Source organism: Myripristis murdjan, chromosome 6 (assembly GCF_902150065.1).
Source record: "Myripristis murdjan chromosome 6, fMyrMur1.1, whole genome shotgun sequence".
NCBI classification, from domain to species: Eukaryota; Metazoa; Chordata; class Actinopteri; order Holocentriformes; family Holocentridae; genus Myripristis; species Myripristis murdjan.
In genome coordinates, this window is record NC_043985.1 from 35,124,610 (window position 1) to 35,147,168 (window position 22,559).

At 48.7% G+C, this 22,559-nt stretch overlaps 1 protein-coding gene across 1 annotated transcript; it reads right to left on the reverse strand.

Annotated features, from left to right (window-relative positions):
* Positions 1-9,296: 9,296 nt before the first annotated feature.
* Positions 9,297-22,056, reverse strand: LOC115360675 (bromodomain-containing protein 1-like). The gene is made up of 12 exons (XM_030053739.1): positions 21,724-22,056; positions 18,670-20,061; positions 17,637-17,793; positions 17,169-17,300; positions 16,190-16,318; positions 15,523-15,835; positions 14,980-15,225; positions 14,289-14,789; positions 13,581-13,707; positions 13,279-13,409; positions 12,835-12,983; positions 9,297-11,018 (listed from the first exon to the last, which is right to left on the reverse strand). The coding sequence occupies exons 2-12, from the start codon at positions 20,040-20,042 to the stop codon at positions 11,004-11,006; spliced, it is 3,273 nt and encodes a 1,090-aa protein (XP_029909599.1). The 5' UTR covers positions 20,043-20,061; positions 21,724-22,056; the 3' UTR covers positions 9,297-11,003.
* Between the last annotated feature and the right edge of the window lie 503 nt (positions 22,057-22,559).

Consider the following 22,559-nt stretch of genomic DNA (forward strand, 5'->3'; position numbering starts at 1 on the left):
GTATACAGGCCGTGTGTGTCAGAAGAAAAGGCAAGGGGGAGGGGGGCGCGGGGGATCAACTTGCGACTGCAGAGGCTGTGCGCAGGTTGTGAGTCTCAGGAAAAGCAAAGGGGAGGGGGGCGGGGGATAGACTAACCTCTGATATGAAAGATCCCAGGCCAAACAACACAAACTGCTGCTTCCAAATAAATTGTATTTCATTCATAAAATTAATATAGACCCCTTATAGCTACATGTAATTTATTGGGTTATGTGAAAATGCCAAACAACAACAACAACAACAAAAAGTCAATGGAGTATCATGGACAAAAGGCCAAAAAAAAACATCAGGTGCCCAGTTCAGAAAGAGAAGGAGAGAAGAAGAGGAGAAACGTTCAAAAGATAAAGGTATGCAAGTCTCTATGCGTGACGTTAATTGTGCATGTAATGAAACAGTAGCCTATACCCTATTTATTAGCCTCTTGCTAATATGTTGCCACTTAGCCACAAGTTTTTTTTTTTTTTGGTTTTTAGTTTTGCTGAACTAGCAACTATTAGAATTTTAGGCATCATGTCATGGAATTAATTTCACCCATAGGCTAGTTTGTGTTTGCAACACAACAAGTGCAAGTTCACATTGGCCTGTTAGTCTGTGGATTTGGTAAACAATACATCCTGACTGTGGAATTTTTATTTTTTTTTGCTATACGTGGGTCTATGGTAACCTAAATAACTTCCTATACACTGACATGACATTTTGTAAGCTATATGTGATATAGCTTTATGAGTAATTTCTAGTGTGTTTTTCTTAGTTAATAGGATGTTAACAAATGATAGGCCTGATGTGGTGGGGGTGGGGGGTGCGGGACGGTTCGCCCAGGGCGCAAAACTAGCCAGGACCGCCTCTGAGAACTGGAACTTAATTTTTAGGAAAATCAAAATCTGTGATACTGTCTGTGTCATAGACAGTATCACAGATTGCATACATGATTGGTGTGCATACTTTTAAACTAATTTAATTATGTGTTTTTTATTGTAAAAGGAAAATTGAACCAATAAAGGATTGGTTAAAGGTCAAAGGTCTCTCGCTCTCTCTCTCTCTCTCCTGAATAACCAGCGGTCACCAAGCACCCGGCTTCCTTCCTGCTCCTGTGAGCCTGTAATGCTGCCTGGCTGAGGCTGCACTGCCCCCTGGTGGTGGAGACAGGCTTGTTGTTCTTTTAAAGACACGTTTCGGCTCCTCGTCAGGTGAAGCTCCCGCTCAGCTCTGCTCGGCTTTTAGACAAAGACGACTGAAAAACTGAAAAACTGAAAAGCTCAGCTAAAAATGACAAAAACAGACGAGACCCCGCAGCGTGTGATCTGCAGCACGACCGTTACGTGCATTACAAGAAAACAGGAACAAAATTAGCATGAAAAAAGAAAAAAAAAAACTGTACAAATGATCAAATCAATTTCCTGGCAATTTTGCAAAAAATATATATTTTAAAAAAGCAAGAAAAATCTACTTAGTAACTATAACTATAATAATAGAAAATGTATATTTTTAATTAAGCAAGATGGCACCGCTTGGCAGGCGACAGGGAGGAGGGCTCCTGCTGCACTTGTTTTTATTTATTACTATATGTTTATTTATTACTATATGTTTATTAATTACTATGTTTATTTATTACTATATATTTTATTTTATTTATTTATTTATGTTTTTTATACTGTTTTGTGTTTGCTGGGCTGCGTGACGCTCCGTCCAACACAAATCTCTCCTCCAGGACAAACAAAGGAAACCTGGCAGAGCGCTACTTTTCTCTGTCCAGTGAAACAACAGTCTGGTGGAGCTCACACACACACACACACACACACACACACACACACACACAGGGCTCTGAAACAATGAATTTAACATATTAAAAAATAATAGTAAAATAAAATAAAAACAATAAAAATCCACAAATTTTCCAGTGTGTGTGTGTGTGTGTGTTGGAGTGAGTGTGTGTGTGTGTGTGTGTGTGTTGGAGTGTGTGAATGAGTGTGTGTGTATGTGTGTGTGTGTGTGTGTGTGTGTGTGTGTGTGTGAGCAGGCTGTTACCCATAATGCTCCAGTCCAGGAGCAGCTGGTAGGCCTTCATGCTGGGCGGCGGCTCCTCAGATTAGCGGCTGGCGCTCTGATCATCACCTGACAAATGAGCCGCCAATCTGAGGCCAAATTAGGGCAGAAGTTATTAAGCTTGCGGCGGCGGCTTGAGGAAATTGAAAAGCCGCGCGTCCCGGGAGCAGGCGGGACCCGGCGGATCACTTTCCATTAGAGCGAGGCGGAGTGAGGGCGGCGGCGGGGTGAGGGCGACGGCGGAGTGAGGGCGGCGGCGGAGCTCACGCTAACGAGGGCGGGCAGGGAAATTGTCCGTTTAGCGGCCCTTGATTCCAGATCATCACCTGAGCAGGACGCCGCTGCAGGAGAGGAGAGAAGCAGAAAAAAGATGAGCTCCTGATTTGTTGCTTTTTTTGTTTTGAAAATGAGATAAACTCCAATATTTTCACATCAAAAACTCTCTACGACCTCGAGGAAGAAAAAGAATCAGAGAAACACGAGGAGGAAGAAGAACAACAAAGGAAATCAAAGAAAAAGCTTGTAGACAACAAAACTAAACAACTGAGAGAAAACACCAACTGCCAAGCGAGCACCAGCAGGAGGAGCCAGAGAGCATCTCAGAGTCAAACCCTCACTTTCTACATAGTGAGTGACTACATCGGCATACAATATTCTAAAGTATTTTTAGCCTTTTTAACTTTTCCCTCTAAAGAAGGAGGAATATCTTGAAACTGAACAACTTAAATTGAAGAGCTAGCATATCAGTTAGCTAGCACAGTGAACCAGCACACAGCAGCAGAACACGGCAACGGTTGCTTTGCTGAGAATGTCCCAACTGACCCTTCCTGTTCAGAGCAAGCCCAGATACACCACACAATGACCCTCCTGAAAGAACAGTTCACTCAGATGGAAATAGAGCTGGTCCACCTCAGAGAACAGGTGAACAGGCAGCAGCCGGAGAACCACACCCCAGAGAAGATGCTCTCCACCAGGCTTGGAGAGCTGAACAACCTACAAGCACAGCTGAGAAATGCCCACCAGGAAAGAGACCATCTTAAGAACAAACTGGCTGCCCTGACAGAGGAAGTACGAGAGCTTCAGAGAGAGAGAGAGAGCAACAAGGCCGAGCTGAGCTCGCTGACAGAGAGACTGCAGAGACGAGAGGGACAAGTGGACAACCTCCAGGAGCAGCTACGCCTCCACCTCACACACTGCACCCAGCCTCCTGAAGAAGCCACAGCACCTCCACCTCACACACTGCACCCAGCCTCCTGAAGAAGCCACAGCACCTCCACCTCACACACTGCACCCAGCCTCCTGAAGAAACCACAGCACCTCCACCTCAACGTACCTCACCTCCACCCTCACCAGTCCAAAACACACCCCCACCCTGCCCGGCTCAGTCTACACCACCCCCACTCGACCACGCCCAGCCTGCCTCATCCGCCCCAGCACCGACAAAGCACGACCCCCACTCTGCTCCTTCCAGACCGGAGATCGTGCTCTTAATGGACTCCAACGGAAAATTCATCGAAGAGAAAAAACTGTTTCCAAACCACAGAAGATGTGGTGTCCAACATCAGCGAGAGCCATGGAGCTACTGAGTGAAGACAAACTTGGCTCCCCCAGCCATATCATCATCCACACCGGCACCAATGACCTGCGGACCCAACAAGAGCGAGTGGCCTTATCACTGAGGAGAGTGATCGAGAAACTCCCGCATCGTGGTGTCCACCCTCCTACAGCGGAAAGACTTCCACCCTGCAACCATCCAGCCAATCAATGCCGGCCTCTCCCAGGACTGCGCCCTGAGGCCCAACGTACACCTGGCCCACCATCCCAACCTCGAGCTGGACTGCCTGTACGACCACGTGCACCTCTACAAGCAGGCTGTTCCCATCCCAAGGACGTCGCCCTAAACCCGTTACCGCATTGATTTTAAACTTCTACTGGCTGTTTACAAATCCCTTCTTGGCCTGGCCCCCACGTACCTGTCTGATCTTTTACGCCACCACACCCCCCTCAGAGCACTACGGTCAGCTGACCAACTGCTGTTGGAAGTGCCCAGGTCCAGACTAAGAACCAGAGGGGACAGAGCCTTTGCAGTAGCCTCCCCCTCCACATCCGTGCAGCCCAGACTCTGAATATCTTTAAGTTCTCATTTAAAAACCCACCTCTTTTCACTTGCCTTTGATTAGTGTCTCTTTTTTTCAAGTGCCAGTGTATAGTGTCCCCTGGTAATTCCTCAGTTACCTTTTAATTTATCTTTTCTTTTGGATTACTGTCAGTGTTTTTTAATCCTTTTTCCTTTTGCTCTAAGTATTTCCTGTGTTTATTGCACTTAAGCACTTTCATGTGAAGCACTTTGGTGTGGCTCAGCCATCTGTAAATGTGCTATAGAAATAAATTTGACTTTGACTTTAAACCGCAGCCCGGCCCCTCCCCCTAAAAACCACAGCCTGCTCTGTTCACACCTGATGGAAACTTAGCACAATGAGTAAAACAATGAGTAAAACAAGTCACATAACCCCCCACCCACACACACACACACACACACACTAAACTACTCTAAACTAGAGCCATGACCAAAAGTTTACAAATTGTCAAACGCTTAGAAGTAGCACACAAACCTCCATTTTTTAAGAAATCACACACACACATCTACAGAATACACAAACATTTTGCATATATAGTGAACATTTTGGAAATGAGACATTAAGGCTGAATTATGCTTCCGCGTAGGAAGAGCGTACGGAGGTTGTGTGAAGCTTACGGGGGTTGTGCGACCGCTGCAGAGCCTTGCCGCGCGCCTCCCAAAAATTGTAACTACGCGGACCCTCCGCAGCCCCACAAGAGCTGTGATTGGTCCGCCGAAGTACATCATTTCCAGCATTTCGTTGCAACCGGCATCACATCCTGTTGTTGTGCCGGCTGGCAGTGCCGTTTTTAAAACAACTGTTGTGTCTCGACTCGTCGGTTGTGTTTGAAAACTTTGGAGAACGCTGGATCTCACGGAAGAACGCCTGGCCGAGGAGGTGCGCAACCTATAGACTACGACTCGTCCTCTCGCCATTACAAAGACGTACAGAAGAGCAGCGACGCTGGTGGGCGGAGAATTGCTCAGTGTGTTTCGCAGAGGTATGTTGGACACACACGTGCTGCGGAGGAAATGCGTGCTTCGCACAACCTCCGTACGCTCTTCCTACGCGGAAGCATAATTCAGCCTTTAGACCTCAATTTTATCTTTATTGGTTTATTTATTTATTTATCTGTTTTTGTGGGAGTTTTTCTTGTTTTTAGGACATTAAGTACTAATTTAGTAACAGATGAAATCCTTTTCCATAGCTTGTTGGAATGTTCAGGGCCTCCGGTCCTCCACCTTTGGACTAAAAAGTAAAAATGCAGACTTCCTGAAGGAGATCAATGACACTGACATTGTTGTCCTCCAGGAAACGTGGTTTAAAGGTGATACTTCCAGTGGTTGCCCAATAGGTTACAGAGAAATAATTGTCCCATCCACCAAATTAAAAGGAGTCACTCAGGGGAGAGAATCTGGAGGAATGATAATCTGGTACAAATATGAATGTACCCACTCAATAGAATTAATCAAAAGAGGTGAATTTTATATCTGGATAAAAATTAAAAAAGAAATAATTTCAACCGACAAAGACATATTCCTCTGCCCCACATATATTCCCCCCTCTGAGTCACCCTATTTCGACGAGGAGAGTTTCTCCATCCTAGAAGGAGAGATAATCCATTTCCAAAGCCAAGGAAATATCCTAATCTGTGGTGACCTGAATGCTAGAACAGCAGAAAGGCTGGACACTGTGGACAGGCAGGAAGATCTACACATCCTGGGTAGCAACAACCCTATCCAGCCCACATATCCCCCCAGAAACAGCTATGACAAAGTGACCAACACAAACAGGACACAAGTCCTTCAGCTCTGTCGTACGCCGGCTCTCTACATCGTCAGCGGCAGAGGAGACTCTTTTGGGAGGTACACCTTCAGTTCATCCCTTGGCAGTAGCACTGTTGACTATTTATTTCTGACCTTGATCTTACATGTATCAGGGTGTTCACAGTCAGTCCCCTTACTCCTCTGTCTGACCACAGTAAAATAAAAATCTTTCTGAACAGAGCAAATTCCAACCACAAAGCAGTACAACCCAGTGACCTGCACCCCTGTGCCCAGTCCTACAGATGGACTGCGAGCAGCGCCGACAGCTACCAGAGAGCAGCTGATAGTCTGCAAATCCAATCACTCTTGGAGAAATTTCTGAGTATATCCTTCCCCTACAATGATGAAGATGTGAATTTGGCCATTGATAACATAAATGTCATTTTTGAGAAAGCAGCAAAACTAGCAAATTTAAAGAAAAAAGCAAACCAAAAAAATAAATGATGAAAAATGTTTTGATAATGATTGTAAAAATCTGAGGAAAAAACTAAGACATTTATCCAACCAGAAACACAGGGATCCAAATAACCAAAGTGTACGCCTTCTTTATGGAGAAACATTGAGACAATACAAACACATCCTAAGAGCAAAAAAGGAACATATCCATTTGTTTATTTTTATTAATATTATTGTCACAGTAATGAACTCACTCACTGGCCTCCAGGATATAATGAAGTCATGGTGCCCTCGATAAAATTAAAAAACATATGCAAGGGAAGAACATGGGAGGGATCCTGGTGCGGTATAAAGGAAATCTGTGCCATCAGATCTCACCAGTCAAACAGGGAAAATCACACATTTGGCTAAGATGAGACCAAACCCTGGGCATCACCGATAGGGATCTTTATTTCTGTGCTATCTAAAATATATACCCCCAGCAGATTCTGCTTATTTTGAGGAAGACATTTTTGAAACTCTCCATTTAGAAATACATTCCATACATTTATTAGTGTGGATCTTTTTAAGTGTAATAATTTAATTGTTACATCCGTCCCCAAGTGGTGTTACAACTCACCCCGGTACTGTGGTATGTTGTAACAACATACCTCTTTGTATTTGACATTAATTTCCATAATCTGTGATGGTGCAGTAGAAGTCCAAGTGTATGTCATTTATAGCAGGCAAATGTGGGAACCACAGATCTCTAGCACAAAGAACCACTGAGTTTCACCTGCTCAAACAACAAGTGTCACTATCATCCCCGGTCTCCCCTATATACACATATATTTACATATATATTTACACATATATATTTAAACCCTCTCCCTTATCTGAACTTGGACAGACATCACCTCTTCCTGGTGATGCTTGTCTTCCCACAATGCACTGAGAACAGCAGGATTCCCAACTTCAAAAGGTGGTTGTTGTTGTTGTTGTTGATGATGTTGTTGTTGATGTTGTTGATGTTGTTGTTGTTGTTGTTGTTGATGTTGTTGTTGTTGTTGTTGTTGTTGTTGTTGTTGTTGTTGTTGTTGTTGTTGTACCCAGGAGGCCAAGCTCCTCGCCGCCAGGAAGGACCCAAAATATCTGCCGCTAATTGGGAGGTAATGATGATTCATTACCTCCCAATGGGCAGGCCATTTTCCAAGAGAGCTGATTGGTCAGTGGGTGGGGCTCTCAGGAAGCTGCTTTGGCTCGTCTCCTATAGGACCACAGACCAGACCAGACCAGACCAGACCAGACCAGACCAGACCAAAGATAAACCCAAAACCAAACCCACCAAAGGTGAAATAACCCATTTCTTTCAGAAACATGGAAAAAAAGAAAATGAAGAAAATAATCGCCAAGAAAACAATCAGGAGGAGGAAAAAAATGACAAAAACAAACAACCGCAAATTAGAATGAAAAAGAAAAGGCTGCAATTTTTTTTGCTCAGAGAGCGAAGAGAAACCTGACAGCTGGTTCATCTGAGCACCACACACACACACACACACACAGGCTTACACACACACACACAGGCGCACACACACACACACACACACAGGCGCACACACACACACACAAGCGCGCACACACACACACACACACACACACACACACACACACACTAGGGAAAGAACAAATTCAAACTTGTTTGATGTTGTTGTGACCTCCTGCTGTAGAAACCCCATTTACAAAAAATCTGATATTACCTTGATAATATATATATATATATATATATATATATATATATATACACACACACACACATATATATATATATACACTACTCACAAAAAGTTAGGGATATTCGGCTTTTGGGTGAAATTTCAGGATGAACCTAAAATGCATTCTAACCTTTACAGGTGAACTTAATGTGACCTTCTGTAAACTTTTGAATGCACATGTCCAACTGTTCAATGTTTCAGTACTTTTTGCACAAGTTGCTGTTCTCTAACAAGGAGTTTAACGGCAAAATTCACATCAGGAGTTTGATGCTCCAGCTCATCGAGGTCGTATCATTAGGGAACGGCTGCTGGAGACTGGGGTACCTCAGATGGAGTGGCCTGCACTTTCTCAGACCTGAATCCCATAGAAAACCTATGGGATCAGCTGAGTGGCCGTGTAGAGGCTCGGAGCTCTGTACCCCAGAACCTCAATGTCCTGAGGGCCGCCCTTCAAGAAGAGTGGGATGCCATGCCTCAGCAGACAATAAGTCGGCTTGTGAACAGCATGAGACGTCGCTGTCAAGCTGTAATTGATGCTCAAGGGCACATGACAAGTTATTGACACTGACATTTTTTGTTGTGGTATACCCACCACTGTTGTTGGCTTTTGTTTCAAGAAATTGTTTGAGATGAGGAAATCACCAGTGCATGCTTCTACTTAAATGCCCTACTTTCATGATATAATATCACTGTAGCGTGAACTTTTTACATTTTCCATAAATTTCACCCAAAAGCCAAATATCCCTAACTTTTTGTGAGTAGTGTATATATATATATTTGTAATAAAAAAAAAATATTGCATGCTGCTTTCAGGTACTTTTTTTGCTATTTTTTTTTTTTTTTTTTGACTGATTGTTTTCCACTGTTTGGGTAAATTCTTGTCAGTTTGCTAATCCTCTTTTCTCCAGATTTTTCAAATAAAAGAAGAAAAGTTAAACAACTAAGTCAAAGTAATAAACCAAAATACATTTTTCATATCAGTGTTAGAGATCCAGCACACGAGGAGTCAGAAAACCAGACGGACAGCAGCACCTTGTGACGGAGCCACAGCTCCACCATGTGGCCGGCGGCTGAACTGCGTCTTTCTCTGCTCAGCAAAAACAAACTCAGGACTCAGGAATCAGTGATTCAATAACATATTTTTATTTTCAGTGTTTTCATATAAAAAACCAGCCTGGGCTCGGCCAGCTCTCCGCTCCCGGTGGCTATACTGTGTTTTTCCCAGAGAATCGTCTAGTACCAAGTCTATTTACAGCACATCCACGAGGGCAAAAGAAAAGAGGAAATCTAGCCGACGCTACCCCAGATTCTCCTACCAAAATAAAAGGTCACAGACTATCACCTTCCAGATTTAATGCAACCCATTAAAAAACAAACCAAACCAAACCAAACCAACTGATTGACAAAGAAAGGGGCCCGACACGCGGCTCCTAGTGTGCCCATAGTATTTTCTTACAATACTCTCTATAAAGTAATGCATATACATTTGTCCTTTACAATAAATTAGTACAGGCACAGTCTCCTACAGTTGACTCGGTAGCATAGGTCCCTGTAACACGGCGTAAAAAACCATCACACCACACACACACAAACACTACGCAAATTAAAAAAGGAGAACAAAACAGAAGAGTAAAAAACAAATGAGAGGGAAACGGGGCAGCAAAGTTTTTGGTTTCGGTGTGAATGATGCACTTCAGGCAATTTCAACATTGAGAGCATCTGAAAATGTATACAATTATATAGATTTCATATAAATATGTACAAACCAAAAAAGAACATGTCCAGTAAAAACATTCAGGTAAAAAAAAAAAGAAAAAAGACACACACACACACACACACACACACACACACACACACACACACATTAAAACACATTAATGCCAGAGGAGGAAGCTTGAGAACTCAATAAGTTACAAAAATGTAAACAAAACAAAACAAAACAAAAACACACAAAACAAAACAGGAAGTCAAATCAAAACAAACATGTTAAATACAGTATGCCTGGATGTTTCTGTTCGTTTGTTTTGTCTCGTGTTCCGCCGCGAGTCACACGGAGAACCCGCAGAACACTTAGCACCAGCAGAGGAACCCCCCCTGACACACACACACACACACACACACACACACACACACACACTCAGTGACACACACACACACACACACACACTCAGCGACACACACACACACACACACACACACACACACACTCAGCGACACACACGCGCTCTGAGATGAAGGAGCTGTGAGTGTCGGCCTCGCAGACCGGAGGGATATTTACAGGGCGACGCTGCGCTCAGGAGGGGGCGGGGCCTGGGCGGGGCCGGGGCCTGGGTGGGGGCGGGGCCGGGGGGTCTGACAGTGAAGTCGCAGCAGTCTTGCAGCACATTAAGGAGGTCAGAGGTCAAACTCCGGCACATTCTTCAGGGTGGAGCCCCCCCCCCCCCGTGTTCGGTTGCATAGCTCGATAAAGAAACTGATGAAACGTCCCAAAGCTACAGGATCTCTGAAAGTTTGTGTGTTGAAGTGAGGAGGACGAGTGACGGGTGGCGTCCTCCCTGGTGAACCGCTCGGTGTGCACGTGTGTGTGTGTGTGTGTGTGTGTGTGTGTGTGTGTGTGTTGTTGTGCGTACAAGGCAGAAACACTCAGACTGTTGTTGTTGTGGCGTCAAGTAAACGACAGGAGCTGACGGGATGGGGGGGGTGGAGGCGGGGCTTCGGTCCGTGGCACAGCAGGCGGCCGCACGGCGTGGGGGCGTGGCTTCAGCGTCCCTCCATCAGCCTGAGTCTGTCCAGCGTCTGCCGGACGCCGCAGGCAGCCATCTTGGACCTAGGACGCCATGGCCTGAGGAGAGAGGTTCAACATCAGCATGAGAGGATCCTCAGCCTCAGGGATTATAATCTGCAGAGCGCGGTCTCTACCTGCTCTACCTGTAAAGCGTCATGACATAACTTCTGTTGTGATTTGACGCTATATAAATAAAGTTTGATTGATTGATTGATTGATTATAATCTGGGGGATTCTGAGGTGGAACGAGCTGTTCTGACCGCAGGCCCGACTCCCTCCCTCTCTGTGATTGGACAGTTCATATCCCCCCGCCTCTCTGTTGCTAGGCAGACTTCAGCCCCTCCCGCTACTGAAGCGCCTCTCTGCCACACGTTTGTGAGAATCTTTACCAAAAAAAAAAAAAAAAAAGTCCAGATTTAGCTTCAGCTGGTTTAATCTGGTTTAATCTTCATCCAGCTCAAATTTATCGAGTAAAAACACCAAACAGCTTCACAGATGCTAAGAATCTCCTGACTCGCTCACACCAGGACGTGCACACCTGAGCTCTGTGCAGGTGTGGGGCAACACAGCAGACAGGAGTTCGTCCCGCATGATGTCATGATGTCATGATGTCATGATGTCATGACATCATGACCTCATGACGTGCAGGGTTTTGGGAGGGTGGGGGGGGTTAAGGGGCGTTAAGGGGGTTTGGGGTTTTCTGGCTCTGCAGGCGACTGGACATGAAAACTTGTCATTAGTTTTAATATTTTATAGATGAAATAATCAAAAACATCACGACAGGTAAATCAATAACACCTGTTAGTCCAGCTGCTGCAGGAACACACAGCAGAGAGCTTGAAGGTGAAGGTGAAGGTGAAGGTGAAGGTGCAGGTGAAGGTGAGGTGAAGGTGCAGGTGAAGGTGCAGGTGAAGGTGCAGGTGAAGGTGCAGGTGAAGGTGAGGTGAAGGTGCAGGTGAAGGTGCAGGTGAAGGTGCAGGTGAAGGTGAGGTGAAGGTGCAGGTGAAGGTGAGGTGAAGGTGCAGGTGAAGGTGAGGTGAAGGTGCAGGTGAAGGTGAAGGTGCAGGTGAAGGTGAGGTGAAGGTGCAGGTGAAGGTGCAGGTGCAGGTGAAGGTGGAGGTGCAGGTGAAGGTGAAGGTGCAGGTGAAGGTGAGGTGAAGGTGCAGGTGAAGGTGCAGGTGAAGGTGAGGTGAAGGTGCAGGTGAAGGTGAGGTGAAGGTGGAGGTGAAGGTGAAGGTGCAGGTGAAGGTGGAGGTGAAGGTGAAGGTGAAGGTGAGGTGAAGGTGCAGGTGAAGGTGCAGGTGCAGGTGAAGGTGGAGGTGCAGGTGAAGGTGAAGGTGCAGGTGAAGGTGAGGTGAAGGTGCAGGTGCAGGTGCAGGTGAAAGTGGAGGTGGAGGTGGAGGTGGAGGTGAAAGTGGAGGTGAAGGTGAAAGTGGAGGTGGAGGTAAAGGTGAGGGTGAAGGTGAAGGTGCAGGTGAGGGTGAGAGTGGAGGTGGAGGTGAAAGTGGAGGTGAAGGTGAAAGTGGAGGTGGAGGTAAAGGTGAAGGTGCAGGTGAAGGTGAAGGTGAGGTGAAGGTGAAGGTGCAGGTGCAGGTGAGGTGAAGGTGCAGGTGAGGTGAAGGTGCAGGTGCAGGTGCAGGTGAGGTGAAGGTGAAGGTGAAGGTGAAGGTGAAGGTGAAGGTGCAGGTGCAGGTGCAGGTGAAGGTGAAGGTGCAGGTGCAGGTGAAGGTGAAGGTGCAGGTGCAGGTGAAGGTGCAGGTGAAGGTGCAGGTGAAGGTGAGGATGAAGGTGAGGTGAAGGTGGAGGTGCAGGTGCAGGTGCAGGTGCAGGTGGAGGTGAAGGTGAAGGTGCAGGTGAGGCTCTGGTTTCTTACCAGCTGTGCTTGCTGTCGGAGAAGTGGACGAGGGAGAGTTTCTCGGCGGACCTGGACCGCGTCTGCTCTGCGGGCCGGAGGGCGCCCGGCGGCGGCGGCGACGCCCCGTTGAGCTGCTGCCCCGTCCTCCACGGTCTGGGGTCCAACATCTGTAAGACACACGGAGGGGGCGGGGCTGAGTGAGGGGGCGTGGCCCGGACCAATCAGGGAGCGGTGCTCAGAAACACTCACATGCACCCCGAGTCCACGCTCACACACACACACACACACACACACACACACAGCTCACTGCAGCTCCTGTGGTTTGGATGTTGCCATGGTGATTTCAGATTATTGCTCTAATCTCTGGGTCTGATACTAAATTATAATTCAAGCGGATCCCAGATGTTTGCAGCCTCCAGGTGGGGCAGCAGGTGGTGCGGCTGCGAGGGCGCCCGGCCTCACCTGACGCCATCTTGGCGGCGTTGGTGAACTCTGCGTTCTCCGTGGAGCCAATCAGAGAGCTCCTGTCGTCCACGGTGCTCCGCCGCGCCGCCGCCGGCCGCCCTTTCCCGCCTTTCGCCACGACGCCGGTGCTGAAAGAGAGCAGGTCAGAACACGTGAGAGCTGAGCGCCGCCCGTCACCACGCCGACACGCCAACGTCCGATCAATCAGCCGATCAGCTCCGATCAAACACTTTGTCTTTGAGTTTACGCCTGCCGTATGAAATGTGCATTATAAAGAAATTTGACTTGTCTTGACCCACCTGGCGCTGCAGAGGGCGCTGCTGCTGCTGGACGAGATGCTGGACTCGGAGGCGCAGCGGCGGCGAGGCTCCAGCGGCCGCGGCGGCGCCGGGCTCTCCTCCTCCACCACGAAGCCGTTGGCGATTCCTGCAGGAAACAGAAGACGAGCTGAACCTGGCCTCCCTCGCTCTGCTGACCCTGACCCTGACCCTGACCCTGACCCTGACCCTGACCCTAACCCTGACCCTGCTTTCAAATCCAGGGCAAACACACATTTCACATCAAGTTCCCGCCTTTTACCGCCGTGTGTTTGATGGTTAAAAGATCAAAACACTTCGTTTCCACGCTGCTTTGGCTTCAGACTCCAGATCTTCACCAGCGACAGAATAATCTGCACAGGTTGTTCTGACGCGGCTTCGCCAAAACAAAAACTGCATCACGACTCATCTCTAGTGATTTTAAACATGACACATTTTAGAAATGGAGGTTTTTCCAGACTTTTCCAGACCTGGAAATGGTTGAAATCATGTTTTCCAGTCTGTGTAGGAACCTGAAAATCACATGTACTGATGTTAATATGAAGGCTGAGGTGCGTCAGTGAAACGGATCCCCTGGAAAACACTGAGCACTTCCTGTTCCTCTCAGCAAGAAACCATCTAAAGCAAAACTTCAACATTTTTATTTCACAATCTGAGCGAGTCGGGCTCGTATCGGGTCAGAGGACGCACCTGTGCCGAGGCGCTTGATGGGCGTCTCCTCGTCCTCCTCCTCGCCGTCGGCGCTGGAGCTGCGGGTTCGTTTCCTGGGCAACAGGAGCGTCTCGAGCCGAGGAATCACCACCGACAGGAAAGTCTTGGTGCCCAGGGGCGACGACGCCGGCGACGTCTCCGCGATTTTAGGTGTTTTTTGCGGGCTGGCGCTCTTGGACTTGCGGAACAGCACATTGGTCCGTCGGTTGCCCGTGGCGGCGGCGGCGGCGGCGGAGGCTTCGGCGAGCACCGAGGTGGCCACGACGCCGAGGTCAGAGTCGGTGAGCAGCGGGTCAGGAAGGAGCCCGTTGGGAGCGTCCCGGGACAGTGAGGTAGGTGTCTTGGTGTCGCCGTCCATCGGAGTTTCGGCGCCGGCTTTGACGGGCATGAGAGCGGGAGGTTCTGATTCGCTGGTTGAGCTCTCGGCCTGCAGCGGCGACGGCGATGGCTCTGAGTTTGGTGGAGGCAGCAACTTCTCCTCTGCAAAGACAAAAACTTCACTTATTATTAAAAATAAAATCAGCCTGGATGTTTTCTAAATGATATTTAACCAACTCATCTGAGGAATGATGGGAATGAACCAGGCGTGTTAACATCAGCCCGCCCACGCGGGGGGGCTGATGTTAACGTCTCCATGACAACCTGCCGCCCTGTCAGTCAGAGCTCCTACCTGGCGGCGGCGGCGTCCCGGGCTCGGGCGGCGGCCCCTCCTCGGGCTCGGCCGGCGGGGGGAGGGGCTTCTTCAGGCTCATCTCGCTGCGGACCTCCATGATGGTCTTCTTGAGCAGCTTGAGCCTCTTGCTGCGGGACGGGCTGTGCTTCATGGCCGTGCTCAGGTCCAGCTTCTCCAGCAGCTCCCGCAGCTGCTCCTCCAGCGGCGTCCGCTGCCGGAAGGCCGGTGTCAGCAGCCGGTCCACTGCCGAGGAAGAGGAGGAGGAGGATGAGGAAGAGGAAGACAAGGAGGAGGAGGATGAGGAAGAGGAAGACAAGGAGGGGGAGGATGAGGAAGAGGAAGACAAGGAGGGGGAGGATGAGGAAGAGGAAGACAAGGAGGGGGAGGATGAGGATGAGGAAGACAAGGAGGGGGAAATGTTTTCTACATTTTTAGTGTTTTTGCAGATTTGGTGCTAATGTTCTGACGGCTTCAGGAGGAAAGCGTCTGGACGCTCTGCCTGACAGAAACCTTCACCAGAACATCCAGCCGCCATCTTACCTTCATCCCAGGAGAAAGGGGGCGGGGCTTCCAGCTTGGGCGGCTCGGGGAGGTGCACCCCGCTGGGGAAATCGAAGCCGATGCGCTCCGCCTCCCTGCGGGCCTTTCGGAGGATGGCGCCGCCGTGGTCCTGCATGCGCAGCGCCGCCTTGTAGAAGAAGGTGTCCTTGGCGTTGTACTTCATGCAGTTGGCGATGATGAGGCTGAAGTCGGCCTCAAACTCGTCCAGGCTCCTGTAGCCGTGGGCGTCGATGCGTCTCCTCATGGTAGAGAAGTCCATGGGATTCCTGATGTGATCCAGGTAGTCGGGAACCTGAGGAAGACGTTTTGATGTTCAGAATGTCACTGCTTCATTATCTGTCACTATCCTGACCTTTAAGATCATCAGTAATTATAAACATTGTTTTCCTGTTATTTAGAACAAACTGCTCATTTTCAAGTTTTTTATACTAACATTCTGGTGTTTTTTTGTTAATGTGCTGCGAACACCTTTTCCCCTGCATGTCAGTCTGATGTTAGAGCAGAGCCATGTCTCTGCAGGCAAACGGCTTCTACTGAGTTCATTTACAGTGAAATCAAAGTATCGCTCATTTTTAGGGAAAAAAGGAAGTGGAGTTCTGTCCTGTGCCGTGATTGGTCGTCAGAGACAGAGGGGGGAGGGGCTGACCTCCTTGACGCTGACGGGCTGGGCGAAGATGCGGTACGTGTCCTTGTCCTGCAGCTGGCTCAGGACGGCCCGCAGCAGGATGCTGAAGGGGGTCAGCTGCACCTCCAGCACCGACTGCTGCAGCTTCATCTGCACACACACACACACACACACACACACACACGCGCACACACAGAGTTCACACACTGTAAGGAAACATTCATAGACAGCTGCTGTACATGTTAACATGGTGCAGCACACACACACACACACACACACACACACACACACAGCGGCTGTAAATCATGACTCGGCACTCCTCAGCGCGTCCCGGCTCCTGGATGGCGGCGGAGGCGGCGGCGGCGGCTGTGAGTCGGTTTAATTTTTCAGCGCTTGACTACGAGAAGCTGAATGAGCTCAGGAGCTGCTCTGGGACGGGGTCAATACATAAATAATGTTTTATTTCCAACTCAAATAAAATAACTAATATTTCTTGGGGTGGAAATAAACAAATAAAAATATATTTTAAAATTTTTGCTTTATTTTTTTATTTAGGAAATTATCCTTTTTTATTATACTGGGATTGGAATAAACAAATAAAATAATCCTTTTATTTGTTTATCTCAATCTCAAATAAAATAAAATATGTTATCTGAAACAAATCAAATATATTTTATTTTATTTGTGCAAAAGGATCTCTTTCAGGACAGACTGATGATGTCTAGAAAAAAATCACTGCAGTGAGTCCAAACACCAGAACTGAGTTATTAGGTGCAGGTAAGACCGACGTTTCGACACCAGGTGTGTCTTCATGTACGCAGTCGCCACGGTGATTTATGTCTGGCTTCACCCAGAAACCTCAAAATGAAGACAAAACATCCGTTTTGGGATGTTCCCGTCCCCGCTGAACCCACGGGGCCCGGCAGCCAAACACGGCCCCGACGGCGAAACTACACCAAGCCGGAGCTGCCTGAGAGCGAGCGGCGGCGTGCGGCTCTACCTCCTCCCTCTTGAGCTTCTCTCTCTTCCTGATGAGCTCCAGCAGCAGGCGGGCGCGCTCCAGGTCGTGGCGCAGGCGGTGCCACTCCTTCAGCTGCTCCTTCAGCGCCTGGTTGGTCTCCAGCCTCAGATCCTGCACAAACACATTTCAGCCGCCACGCTCATCAGGCCACACAGGATAATATTCAGAAAAAATACATTCAAAATATCATAACCTGAAAAACATATCATCATCATCATCATCAACATCTTCCTTTGATTTAAAAGTCAAATGTAAGAAACAGTCAGAAAACATTGTCAATTTAATTTTTTTCTTTTAGACGAGAATGTGCTGTACAATTAAAAAAAAAGAAAAAGCATTTTCATGAGACAAAACAGAGGTTTGTAAAAAATCCCTTTCAAAAGAGCTAATATACACTGTGTGTGTGTGTGTGTGTGTGTGTGTGTGTGTGTGTGTGTGTGCACTGACCGCCTGTCTGGCTCTGGGCGGCTGAGGGTTGGCCTGCAGGCGGCGGATCAGCGGCACGTTGTTCCTCGCCTGCCGCTTCAGAACCCAGTAACTCAGCACCCGCTGCACGAAGGGCCGCTTCCTCTGCACCGCCACCTGGTTCAGGATGGACTCCAGACTGACAGACAGACAGGCAGAGAGAGAGAGACAGACAGACAGACAGGCAGAGAGAGAGACAGACAGGCAGACAGACAGACAGGCAGACAGAGAGAGACAGAGACAGACAGAGAGAGAGAGAGAGACAGACAGACAGACAGACAGAGAGAGAGAGAGACAGACAGAGAGACAGACAGACAGACAGTTAGGCTGTATCACAGGAGTCCAGCTGTCAGAACTCATCACATCAATTCAAAGGGCTGACATCAAATTTCTTTAAGAAAAAAAAAAAAGATGGAGGGAAAAATACTGAAATGTTCATAAAAAATAAGCAGAAAACCCTAAAGCAACAAATTACAAAAATAATACAAAAAAGCATGAAGTTACTGGATCAGATGCAAAGAATAGAGGTTTTAAGCAAATAAGCAAAAAAAATGACACCAACTTCATTAAAAAAAAAAAAAAATAGCAGAAAATGACCTGAACTTCACTAAAAAATAGCAACAAATTCCTGGAAGTGAAATAACAAAAGAAACGTGCAAAAAGCACCTGCATTCAAATTATTCCTCATTTTACTGAAGACCCAACTTTAACTTAACTTTAAAAAAGCAGTTCCCTTAACATAAGTTTTAAAAAATTACAGAAAACAATGACAAGAAAGAGCAAAAAAGACCAAAAAAAGTTTATAATTATTAAAACAATATATTTAAAGGTCATATGCAGGAGAAAGGTGCACTGAAAATAACAGAAATAAAGAAATAAGTAACAACATAACTCTTGATAATTGTTAAGCCATTAGTGGATGAATGTCAGACATACAGAAAAATAAATCAAGATAAAGTTTATCAAACAGGAAGTGAACAGAGAGGTGCATGCTGGGCCGGCGTGCGGCTCCTACCTGGACGGCGTGATGCTGGGGCCGCAGGAGGCCGGCGGCTCCGGCTCGGGCTCGGGCTCCGGCCTTTTACTCCTCTTCTTCTGCCAGCCTTTGGAGCCCGGCCTCGCCCTCTTCTCGCCCCTCTTGTGGCACGCCCCGTTCTTGGGGTGCGGCTCCTCGTAGATGGCGAGCGGCCGGCGGTCGCAGCCGTCGGGCGTGTGGGCGCAGCAGTACGCCGTCTTTTTCACAGAGAAGGTGGGCGAGCCCGACTCCGTCAGCTCCTTGACGGGCTCCATCTTCATGTAGAGGCCGGCCTTCTGGGCGCAGCTGACGTGGAACGCCGTGTAGCAGTTCATCTTGTGGCACTGGATGCAGGCGCCGGCGCCCTTCTCTTTGCACAGGTAGCAGGTGAGCTTCCAGCGGGCCGGCGGGATGTTGCTGACGCCGTCGATGGGCTCGATGAAGACCGTGTCAGAGAAACCCACCTCGGGCACCCACAGGGCGCACGCCACGTGGCCCCAGCGGCCGTCGTCCGTCTTCTTCAGGGCGCCGCCCCGGTTGGGGCAGAAGACGCACTCGGCGGGCCTCGACGGGCGCTGGAGGCAGTGGCGGCACAGCCACTGGCCCTCGGGGATGTAGGGCACGCCGTAGCACTCCTGGTGGACGGCGATGTTGCACGAGTCGCAGAAGAGGATGACGTTGCTGTCGGCGCCGTCTCCGTCCATGCAGACGCAGCAGACGGCGTCCTCGTCCACCATGGAGCGCAGGTCGCTCTGGCCCTGCGTGCTGAAGTACGACTCCTTCTCGAAGCGGTCCATGAGGAACTCAAACAGGTTGTAGGACACCTGGCTGATGCCCTCGCTCTTCCTCTTCTCGTTGAGCAGCTCCAGCCAGGCGTAGTCTTCCTCGTCCATGTCGTACTCCACCTCCTCGTCCAGCTCCTCCGCCGTCTTCTCCGTGTATTTGTAATACACCGCCGGCCTCTTCGGCACCACCGGCAGGTTGTATTCCACCGTGCGGAACCGGGGCTCCAGGAGAGTGCCGCCGCCGCCGCCGCTCCCGTGCGTGCTGGCGCCATGCGAGGCCATCAGCGCCGCGTTCTTCTTCTGCTGGTTGTTTTTGAGGCGCACCGAGCGCACCAGCACCTGCGGCGGCTTCTCGTTGTTCTCCTTGTTGCTGTTGCACTCCAAGATCTCCTGCGCCGTCGGGTCGTCGTCGGTGATCACGTCCAGCTTGTCGTAGATGCTGAGCCGGTGCACGCGCCCGTCCACCTCCAGCTCCACCATGCGCTGCGCCTGCGCGTACGTCAGCGTTTCCCGGTTGGGCGAAGGCTTGATGGGAGAGGACGCCCTCTTCGGCGTCGCCACACGTTGATGTCGACCTTTTTTCCGCATCTCTACGTCCTAAAGGAGCCTGACAACCAGAGGATTACGACAACAATGAGACACACCTGTCTGCATGTTCTTTAGGTTAATGCTGTTAAACTATAACCATCAATGGCACTGCTGTTACATCTGACACACACACACACACACACACACACACACACACACACACACACACACACACCTCACAGCAATGATTAACAGCTTTCCCCATGTGATCTGCATTGGAGGAACATCATGGAGCATGAAGATGTCGACAGAGACGGCATTAGCTGACAAACCAAGAGACAAACGACACAAGGGGTCGGATGCTTAGTGCTTCACACATTTTAGTGAAACTCTGTGTTTGGGACGTCCTGAGCAAAGAACTGGAGAGCTGGATTACACACCATGATGACAAACAAATAAAAAGCTTGAAGCCTCATAAATAAATAAATAAAAATAAGAACTGTGTGGTCATTTTATACCTGTAGGACTTGACAACAGTTCAACAGTGCAACACTGCTGTGTATATAGGAATAGCTTTTTTACATATGCTCACTTTCTTATTTCTGTATCTATTGTTATAATATTTTGCAGGAATAATGTACATATTTATACGTGAAACACCTTTTTTCTTTCTATTTTACTTTTCTAATTTCTAAGGCACATACTTTTATATTTCTTATTTCTTTTTCTATTTTCTTGTAATTTAATTCTTCTCTTCAGAATTTGAGCAGCTGCAACTGACCCAACTTCCCCTCCGGGATCAGAAAGTATTTCTGATTTCCCCACTTGATCAGATATGGCTCGTGTTTTTTATTTTTTTTGTTTGTTTGTTTTTTTTGGAATGAGTTTACCACTAAGGCTTGTGAATGAAACTGTCTTGTTAACTAATTAACTTTTGAGAGAGTTTTGCTGGTGTAAACTCATGGAGGCTCTGTTCCCCTCTGGATCGGAGATGGCTGGTGTTTTTACGGAATAAAACTTTCTGTGTCAGAGATTCAAGGCTGCACAGGGTCCTGCGGTATGGGTGAAATGTCCCTTTACAGTGGAGCCCAGCGGCAGGGCTCCGGTGGCTTTACTGGGAACAAGCGGACACACGGAGCCGCTGGAGGCAGCGCACGGAGGGCGGCCGGACCTGAAGCTGCTCAGCAACACAAACACAACGGAGCAACGAACCTCATGCTGAGCAGGGAAACTACCCTCCGTTAGCCGCTCCGTTAGCCGGGCTGCGGAGCCCCGCCGCTCCGTTAGCCGGGCTGCGGAGCCTCGGCTCGGCTTGCTAACATCAGCTCACCGCGGGCACTTTAACAACGTGCCGGACAGCCGCAGCTCGCTGGCCTGTGGCGGAGCCCCGCGGCGTTAGCCCGGGCTGCTGTGTCTGGGAACCGCAGTCTGTTTAAACAGCCACATTTTAAAAAGAATAACAAAAGTAAAGCAGCGGCTTGTGACGGAGGACACACCGTCTACAAGCCTGGCTAACGCTAACTGGCTAAGCTAGCTGGCTAGGCTAGCGTTAGCCAGTTAGCCTAGCAGGCTAGCGGAGCCAGGGGGAGGAAACATGGCGACCAACAAAACAAGAAAGTGCCTCGGCGGGGTAAAGTTAGTGTTTATTTCGCTCCCCCCGGGGCGGCCCGGGGCTCCGGCCCCCCGGCCCGCAGCGAACAGCCCGCACACCCCGCTCTGGACACGCACACGGTGAACTCACCTCGGGCTTTGGGTGAATCTGCTTTTAAAAACAGAGAAATGGCGACGCGGCCTGCGGAGCGGCACTTAAATCCACATTCAATCCGATCAGCCGAGCGGCGGCGGCGGATCCGACACACAGCGACACGGGACCGGGCCGGCGGACTCTCTCCAGACCCCGGCCGTGGTACCAGCACACAGGGGTCAGGGCTTTAGGCAGGAAGGCGCCGGGACGGGACGGGTTGTGTTCGGGTGAAAGCTGCCGGAGCCCCGCGGCGGTCCGAGCCGAGCTTCTCTTCCCCCAACAATGCGGCTCTGCGCGTTGTGCGGCGTGACGTCACCACGCACAGTGTAAACCCGGAAGCCTCTTCACCGCCGATTAATTCAAGCTTTTGTCGTGAAGACAACAACTTTTGTTTTCCTTGTTTATTTGTTTACATTCACGTCGAGAACTTTCAAGTGTGCACGTTACATCCACTTCATTAGAAAAGATTCTGTAAATTGACTGCAGTATAGAAATAATATAAATATAAATTACAACAATATGGTTTCTGCTGGTGGTTTCCAAAGTCCACATTCACGAATGCACATTTACACACAAACAGACCAGAGGCCTGTACCATAAAGCTGGATTTCGGCTTAGCGAGCTAACTTCAGGCTTAACCCTGGCTTTTCTGTACCATAAAGGTGGCTTACTTTTTATCGGGCTACGTTGCCGTGGTAACGTATGCTGAACACCTAACCTGCTCTGGAGCAGGTTAAGTTCAGGATCAGAGCTCAGCAGGTAGAAAAGCCCCACCTACTGACCAATCAGCTCTCTTGGAAAATGGCCTGCCCATTTTCCCTTTCTTCTTCTTT

Coding starts and splice junctions, on each gene's coding strand:
- LOC115360675 (XM_030053739.1), bottom strand. CDS start 20,042: ATGCGGAAAAAAGGTCGACATCAACGTGTGGCGACGCCGAAGAGGGCG. Junction 15,226..15,522: donor CCCTTTCTCCTGGGATGAAG/GTAAGATGGCGG, acceptor CTTCCTCGGCAG/TGGACCGGCTGCTGACACCG. Junction 12,984..13,278: donor CGCCGCCAAGATGGCGTCAG/GTGAGGCCGGGC, acceptor TGTGTCTTACAG/ATGTTGGACCCCAGACCGTG.